The following is an 8,158-nucleotide window of genomic DNA, read 5'->3' as shown; positions in this document are numbered from 1 at the left end:
CGGCCTCCCGTGGCCCCTCTCCCCCCCCCCCCGTTCCCCCCTCCCCCCCCCCCCCCCCCCCCCCCCCCCGCCGCCCCCCCGCGCGTGGCCCCAGCCGCCCCCCCCCCCCCCCGCCTCCTGCCGGGGTCCCGCCCCGTCGGCTCCCGGGCCTTCCGCCGGCGGGGCCGGCGTTGGCGTCCTTGGCTCCCGCCCTCTTGCCTGCCCGCGCTCGCGCGCGCTTCGCCCCGGCTCGTGTCGTCGGCCCCCGCGTGGCGGCCCCGCGGCTGCCTCCCTTGGCCTTCGGCCGCGCCCCGGGGCGCCCGCCCGCCCGCCGCGCGCCCGTTGGGGGTCTCCGTCTTTCCGGCCCCGGCTCCGCTGTCTTTCGTGGTGGGTTTGCTTCTCTCCCTCTTGTGCCCTCTCGGGCTGCCTCCCGCGTCCCGTGGGGGCCGGGCGTCCCGCCCTTTCTGCCCTCCGGTGCTTCCCCTCCCTGTTTGGGCCCCCCCCCCGTTCTTCGGGCTCTGCCCTCTGCCTCTCTTTCTGGCCCTGCGGCCTGCTGCCGTGTGCTGCTCCTTTCTTTCTGCTCCCCCCCCCTTCCGTGTTCCGCGGGTGTTTTTTTCTTCCCCCGGGCCCCCCCTCCGCTCCCGTGCCCTTCCTGTCGGGTGCGGGTGTCGTGCGTTCCCCTCCCGCCCGCCTGGCTTGCCCCCCCCCGTTCCCCTGCGTCGTCTGCCCGGTGCCTCCTTCTTTCCCCCTCGCTGCTCGTGCTCTTCCCGCTCCGGGCCGGGCCCCTGGCGCTGGCGCCGCCGCCCCTCCGCCCCCCCCTGCCCCTCCTTTCCCCCCTGTGGCCCTGCCGGTCTCTGTCGTCTTCCGCGCGTGCTCGCGTGCCCTGTTGCCTCGCCCGGCCCCCGGGCTGGGTCGCCCCGGCCGGGGCTCGCTTCCCCCCGCGCCCGTTCCTTCCCTCCCCCCGTCTCGGCTTGCTCCCCTTCCCGCCGCCTCTCTTTGCTTTTCTCCCTTCCCCCGCCCTGGCTTCCTCTCTTCCCCGGTGCCTCCGGCTCTGGCGGCCTGGCGGCCCTCCGGCCTCGCCCGTGCGCCCCGCCCTGTGCTCGCGCCGCCTCTCCCGCGCCTCCCGCCTCTCTGTGCTGTTTCCGGTGGCGGGGGCGCCGCCGCTCGTGTGCGTCGTGGCGGGCGGGTGGGTGCCCCTGTCCCGCGCGCTCGTCTGTCCGCCGCGCGGTTTGCCCCGCGCCGCCCTTGTCCCCCCCGGGCCGGGCGTGCGCCGTCCGGCCCCGTGCCCCCCTTCCCCCCCGTCCTTTCCTGCCCCCCCCCCCTCGCCTCCTCCTTTTTCTCGGTCGCCGCTGGCTTTGGGGGTCGCTGCTCGGGCCCGGGGGGTTTCCTGCGGCTTGCTCCCGCCTTTGCGTGTGCCCCGCCTCCTTCCTCGTGGCCTTTGCCGTGGGCGGCGTTCCTCGCGCTGGCCCCCGCCGGCCTCCCCCCCCCCCCCTCCGCCCCCCCTGTGTGCGTCCCTGTCCCTCTCTTTCTCTTTCCCTTCCTCGCCGTCCCTCTGCCCCTCCCTCCTCCCCCTGCCTCCCCTTCCCCGGCCCGGGTGCCTTTCGGCTGCGTCTGCCTGTTGTGCGCGCCCCCCTTGCCGTGCCGCTGGCTCCGGTCTGCCCTGTCCCGCCTGTCCCCTGGGGCGGCGGGGTGGGGTGGTGGTCCGCCCTGCTTGGGCCGCTCGGGCTAGCTTTCTCTGTGGCCGGTGGCCGCCTCCCTTCCGTCCCTCGCTGCCGCCCCGCCCCCGGCCCGCCCCGGCCCGCGCCTCTCTCCGGCTTGCCCCGCCCCCCCCTTCCCCGCGCCGCTCGTCGGCGCCTTCCCCCCGCGCTCTTGCGCCCTTCTTCGGCCCGGGGGTCCGTCTTCCGTCCCCCGCCCTCCTCCGGCGCGGTGTCGCGCCCCGCTGGGCCCGCTTGCGGCCTGCCTTCTTGCGTGGGGTTGGGTGCCCTGCGGCCTCGGGCTGCGCCCGTGGCTGCCTGCCTTCTTGCGGCCCCCCGGCTTGGGGGCGGGGCGGCGCCGGCGGTCCCCTTCGGCGGTCGGGTTGCCCGTGGCCCCCTCCCCTGTCCGTCCGCCCGCTCCCCGCGCCCCCGGCTCCTCTGCCCGCCCGGGGCCGTCGCCGTCTGCCTTTGCCGGCCCCTCTGCGGGCCCCGCCTCTGCCCCCCTGCCCCGCGCCTGCCTTTGTCCCGCCCCTCCCCGCGCCCCCTCCCCCCCCCGCCCCCGCCTTCCTTTCTGCCCTCCGGGTGGTGTCCTGTGCGTCTCTGCGGGGCCTGCTCTTTCTCCCCGGCGCTCTTGCCTCCCGCTCGCGCTTCCTCCCCGCCCCGCGTTTCTCCTGCTGTTCCTCCGCCTGTCGGTCCCTCCGCCGGGTGGTGCTCGCCCGCCTTGCTGGCCTCCTTTCCCTCCTTGGCCCCGCCTGTTGGGTTTCCCTGTCTCGTTCTCCCTGTCGCTTCCTGCCCTGCCGCCCTCCCGCTTCCTCCTTTTTTTTTTTTTTTTTTTTCCCTCCCCGTGCCCGCGCCCGCGCCCGCGCGCCGCCCGCTGGCCGGCCGGGCCGGCCGGGCGGGCGGGCGGGCGGGCGGGCCCCCGCCCGCCGCCCCCTCCCCTCCTGCCCGGCCCTCTCCCGTTCCCCCTGTTGCTTCCCGCTCCCCCGCGCCCCCCGCGGCCCGCCCGGCCCCCCTGTGGCCCCTGTGCCTTTGGCCCGCCGGCCGTCCCCTTGGTCCCTTCGTCCCCCCCCCTGTCGGCCGCCGGCCCTCCTTTCCCTTTTTCTCTCGCTCTGGTCCTTCCCGCCTTCGGCCCCTCTCCGTGGCGGCTTCTTCTCTCCTTGGCGCTCGTGCTTGCCCCCGGTTCCTTCGGGGCCCCGCGGGTCTTTCTGCCCCGCGCGGGCCGCCCGCCTGGGCGCCCCGGCTTCCCTCCCTGGGCCCGGCCGGCCTCCTGGCGCCGGCCCTGGCCCCCCGCTCCCGGCCCCGCCCCTGCCGTCTCGCCCTCCGCCTCCTCGCCTGCCTCTCCCTGCGCCGCCTGGTGTCTCGCCTCCGCTCCCGGGCTGCCCCTGTGTGTTTCCTTGGTTTCCCTCCCCGTGCCTCTGCGGGGCCCGCCCCTCCCCGCTGGCTTGCCCCCGGCCCCTGCTTTCCCGGCCCCCGTCCCTCGCCCTCCCGGCCTCCTGTCGCGGCGCTCCGCTCGCCGCCTCCCTGCCCGGCGGCTCTGTGCTCCGCCCTCTTTCCCCGCCCTGGCGGCCTCCTCCCGCCCCTCTTTCGTCCTTCCCTCCTTCTGGGTTTGTTTTTTCTTTTTTCTTTTTTTCCTTTCTTTCCTTTTTCTCCCCTGTTCCTCTCCCGTCCGTGCCCCCGCCCCCGCCCCGCCCCCGCCCCGTGCCGTCTCTCCCGGCCCCGTGGCCGCGCCCGCGCTCCCGCCCCCCGCCCCCCGCTCGGCTCTTTTCCTCGGTTCCCGGCGCGTGCCCGCGGCGGGGCCCCTGCGGGTTCGGCGTCGGCCGCCGCCCCCCCCCCCTCCCGCCCCCCGCCCGTGCCCCTCCGTGCCCGCTGGCGTTGTTTTGGCTTCGCGGGCCTCCCGCGCCGGCCGGCGCCCGCGGCCCGCTCTGCCCCTCCCTCCTTTTCTGTCTCTCTGCCGGCTGCCCGCGCTGGGGCGCCCCGCCCGCCTGCCCTGCCTCTTGCGCCCTCCGTCTGCCGGTCGGGCCGCCCGTGGGCCCTGGCCCTGGCCCGCCCGCCTGGGTTCCCGCTTGGGCCCGGCGGCCGTCCCGGCTGTCTCTTGTCCCCCCTGCTTCTTTCCCTTCTCTGCCGCGGGCCTCGTGCGCCCCGCGCTGGCCTGGCCGCCCCGCCCGCTGGCCTCCCGCTGGCCGGGGCGCCCTCGCGCTCCCCTCCGCTCTGCGCTGCCCCCCCCTTCTGGCCGCCCGGGCCGCGGGGCTCCCCCGCCTCTTGCGGCCCGGGCCCGCGGCGCGTGCCCCCCGTTGGCCTCCCGCTCCCCCTTCCGCCCCCGCCGCTCCTGGCCTGCGGTCCCCTCGTGTCGTGGGCCCGCGCTGGGGCCCCGGTGGCCCCCGGGTCCGCCTTTCTTTTGGGGGGCTCCCGCCTCCCTGCCGCGGGTGCCTGTCGCCCTGCCGTTCCCCGCCGCGGCCTCCTGGGCCGCCCCGGGCTGCCCCCCTCGCTCGCCTCTTCCCCCGCCGTGCCGTGCCTTTGCCGCCTCCGGTCCGTCTCGTCCCGGCTCTGGTTTTTCCTTGCTCGTGGCTGGCTGTGCGCGCTGGCCTGTGCCGGCGGCTGCGCGCCGCCGCCTGGCTGCTTGTGCCCTGTGGTGTTGGCGCCGCCTCTCGCGCGTCCCTTGGCCTGCCCGGCGCTCCCCCCCGGTCCCTTCTGCCGGCGCTCCCGCCCTGGGCTTTCTTTGGCCGGCCTGCGGCGCCCGCGGCCCCTCCCGTCCTTTGGCCCCCTCCTGCGCCGCGGGGCCTCGTTGGCCCCCCCTCGGCTGCTGGGCGGGCTGGGGCGCCGGCGCGCGCCGGGCCGGCCGCGGCTGCGCTGGCTGGCTGGCCTCCCGGCCTCGCTGGCCGTGCGTCTGCGTGCCCTCCGGGCGCTGGGGCTGCTGCCCGGGCGGCCTGGCGTGCTGCGCTTCCTGGGGTCGCCCCGCGTCGGCCCCGCCTGCGCGCCTGCCCGGCCCGGCCCTGGCGGCCGGCCGGCCTGCCCCCCCTCCCCCCCCGGCGGGGCGCTGTCCCGTGCCGCTGGCTGCCTCGCCGCCGTCCCCGCTCCTCGCCCCCGCCTGCGCGGGGTTTCCTGGGTGCCCCCCGGCGGCGCCTCCTTTGGCCTGCCCGCGGCGCGTGTGTCCCTCGGCCCCCTCCCCCCCCCCCGCCCCCTTCCTCCGCCCGGTGCCGCCGGGGCGGTCTCCCGGTGGCGCCCTGGCCTGGGGGGCTGGGGCTGGGGCTGGGGCTGGGCTGGGGCTGGGGCCGGGGGGCTGGGCTGCGGCGGGGTGCGTGGGTGGGGCGGCTCCCCTTCCTGGCGCGCCGCTCGCGGCGCCGTCCGCGGCTCTGCCTTGCCTGGCCCGCTTTCTGCTTTGCCTGCCGCTCTCGGCCGCGGCCCTGCCGGGGGCGGGTGGGGGCGGGTGGCGGTGGGCCCGCCGCCCCTCGCCCCTGCCGGCCTGCCGGCCTGCCGGCCTGCCTGCCGGCCGGCCTGCCGGGCTGCGGCGGCCCTCTGGCGGCGGCGGGGTCCCGCTCCGGCCTCCTGCCCGCTCCCCTCGCTCCCTTCCCGGCCCCTCCTGGGGTGCCTCCTGTCCCGGGCCTCCTCCCCCTGGGCCTGTTTCTGCCCCCGGCCCGCGTCCCCGCTGTGCCCGCTTCTGTGGCTCTCTTGCCCCCTGGCTTGCCCTGCCCCCTCCCTCCCCTCCTGTCCGCTCCTTTCGCCCCGCTTGCCGCGGTCTTTGGCCTCGGCCCCGCCCCCGGCCCCGCTCCCCCCTCGTTTTGGTCTTTTTTCTTTTCTTTTTTTTTTTTTCTTTTGCCCCGGGCGCCCCCGCTGCCTGGCCGTGGCTTGGCGCGCCGCCTGCTCCCCTCTGCGCGCCCTGCCGGCCGGGCGTTCTCCGCGGGCCCCGCCCTGCCCTTCCGCCCTGCCCCGTTTCCCCTGGTGCCTCTGCCCGCCCCTCGTGCCCCCCCCCTTTGCTCCCGTGCTGTGCTTTCCTTCTGGGCGGTTTCCGCCCCCTCTCTCTTGCCCTTTCCGTCGCTCCTCCGTGTGTTGTCCGTCTCCCTGCGTCCCCGCCCCTGCTCCCCTCCTCCCCTCCCTGCGCTCTGTGCTTTCCCCCCCCTGCCCCGCGTCCTCCCCCGCTTCGCTCCCCCCGCTCGTCCCGCCCCGCGCGGTGCCGGGCCCGTGCGTGCGTGGGCGCGTGGGCCGGTGGGTGGGTGGGTGCGTGGCTGGGTGCCTGCGTGCGTGCGGGCGTGGGTGGGTGGGTGCGTCCGTGCGTGCGTCCCTGCGTCCCTGTGCCTTTCGCCTTTCCGATTCTGCCCCCCCCCCCCCTCCCCTCTCCCGCTCCCCCGCCCCCCCCCCCCCCTGCCTTGTCCTTTGCCTCGCTGTGTCTCTGTGCCCCCCCCCGTCCCCCCCCCCCCCCCGGCGCCCCCCCCCCCGCGCCTCCTCCCTGCCCCCCCTCCCGCCCTGCCCCCCCCGCGCCCCCCCCCCTCCCGCCCCCCGCCCCCCTCCCCCCCCCCCCCCCCCGCCGCCCCCGGCCGCCCCCCCCCCCCTCCCCCTCCCCCCTCCCCCCCCCCCCCCCCCCCCCCGCCCCGCCCCCTCCGCCCCCCCCCCCCCCCCCCCCCCCCCCCCCCCCCCCTGCGTTGTCCTTTGCCTGGCTGTGTCTCTGGGCCCTGTCTCTGCCCCGCCCCCCCCTTTCCGGCCCCGGCCCCGCCCCCCCCCCCCCGGCGCCTCCCCGCCCCCCCCCCTCGTGCCCCCGCCCCCCCCTCGGCCTCCCGTGGCCCCTCTCCCCCCCACCCCCCCCGTTCCCCCTCCCCCCCCCCCCCCCCCCCCCCCCGCCGCCCCCCCTGCGCGTGTGCCCCCGCCGCCCCCCCCCCCCCCGCCTCCTGCCGGGGTCCCCGCCCGTCGGCTCCCGGGCCTTCGCCGGCAGCCGGGCGGGCGGTCCGTTGGCGTCCTTCTCCGCCCTCTTGCCTGCCCGCGCTCGCGCGCGCGCGCTTCGCCCCGGCCGTGTCGTCGGCCCCCCGCGTGGCGGCCCCGCGGCTGCCTCCCTTGGCCTTCGGGCCCGCGCCCCGGGCGCCCGCCCGCCCGCCGCGCCGTGGGGGTCTCCGTCTTTCCGGCACCCGGCTCCGCTGTCTTTCGTGGTGGGTTTGCTTCTCTCCCTCTTGTCCTCTCGGGCTGCCTCCCCGTCCTCGGGGGCCGGGCACCGGCCGTTCCCGCCCTTTCTCCCCCTCCGGTGCTTCCCCTCCCCTGTTTGGGCCCCCCCCCCCCCCCCCCCCGTCTTCGGGCTCTGCCCTCTGCCCTCCTCTTCTGGCCCTGCGGCCTGCTGCCGTGTGCTGCTCCTTTCTTTCTGCTCCCCCCCCCCTTCCGTGTTCCGCGGGTGTTTTTTTTCTTCCCCCGGGCCCCCCCCTCCCGCTCCCGTGCCCTTCCTGTCGGGTGCGGGTGTCGTGCGTTCCCCTCCCGCCCGGCCCGGCTTGCCCCCCCCCTTCCCTGCGTCGTCTGCCCGGTGCCTCCTTCTTTCCCCTCGCTGCTCGTGCTCTTCCCGCTCCAGGGCCGGCTCTGGCGCTGGCGCCGCGCCCCTCCCGCCCCCACCCCTGCCCCTCCTTTCCCCCCTGTGGCCCTGCCGGTCTCGCGTCTTCCCGCGCGTGCTCGCTCGCGTGGCCCTGTTGCCCTCGCCCGGCCCACGGGCTGGGTCGCCCCGGCCGGGGCTCGCTTCCCCCGCGCCCGTTCCTTCCCTCCCCCGTCTCGGCTTGCTCCCCTTCCCGCCGCCTCTCTTTCCTTTTCTCCCTTCCCCCGCCCTGGCTTTCTCTTCCCCGGTGCCTCCGGCTCTGGCGGCCGGCCCCTCCGGCCTCGGCCCGTGCGCCCCGCCCTGTGCTCAGCGCCGCCTCTCCCGCGCCTCCCCGCCTCTCTGTGCTGTTTCCGGTGGCGCGGGCGCCGCCGCTCCGTGTGCGTCGTGGCGGGCGGGTGGGTGCCCCTGTCCCGCGCGCTCGTCTGTCCGCCGCGGCGGTTTGCCCCGCGCCGGCCTTGTCCCACCCCCCGGCCGGCGTGCGCCGTCCTGCCTGGCCCGCCCCCGTGCCCTCCCCCTTCCCCCCCGTCCTTCCTGCCCCCCCCCCCTCGCCTCCTCCTTTCTCCGTTCGCCGCTGGTGGGGGTCGCTGCTCTCGGGCCCGGGGGGTTTCCTGCGGCTTGCTCCCGCCTTTTGCGTGTGCCGCGCCTCCTTCCTCGTGCCCTTTCCGCCCTGGGCGGCGTTCCTCGCGCTGGCCCCCGGCCCTTTCCGCGGCGCCCTGTGTGTCTCCCTGTGTGCTCCTTTTTGTCTGGCCCCTTTTCCCCCCGTTTCCTCCCTGGCTTGGCGCGCCCCCTGCTCCCCTCGCGCGCCTGCCGGCCGGGCGTTCTCCGCGGGGCCCGGCATCATGCCTTCCCGTCTCCGGGGCCCGGGCCCGTCCCCTCCCCCCGTGCCCCCCCGCGCCCCGTCCCGTCCCCCTCCCCTCCCCGCCCCCCC

The 8,158-nt window shown here is 78.6% G+C and overlaps 1 protein-coding gene across 1 annotated transcript; it reads right to left on the bottom strand.

Moving 5' to 3' along the window:
* Positions 1-3,375: 3,375 nt before the first annotated feature.
* Positions 3,376-8,068, bottom strand: LOC121818467 (collagen alpha-1(I) chain-like; the record flags this gene model as incomplete). The annotated part of the gene is made up of 2 exons (XM_042242606.1): positions 7,780-8,068; positions 3,376-5,294 (listed from the first exon to the last, which is right to left on the bottom strand). Coding segments are annotated over exons 1-2 (2,208 nt in total), but the record flags the coding sequence as incomplete, so codon positions are not given.
* Between the last annotated feature and the right edge of the window lie 90 nt (positions 8,069-8,158).

This window comes from Ovis aries, unplaced genomic scaffold (genome assembly GCF_016772045.2).
Source record: "Ovis aries strain OAR_USU_Benz2616 breed Rambouillet unplaced genomic scaffold, ARS-UI_Ramb_v3.0 scaffold_1248, whole genome shotgun sequence".
Lineage (NCBI taxonomy): Eukaryota > Metazoa > Chordata > Mammalia > Artiodactyla > Bovidae > Ovis > Ovis aries.
This window is presented reverse-complemented; position numbering and strand designations above follow the sequence as displayed.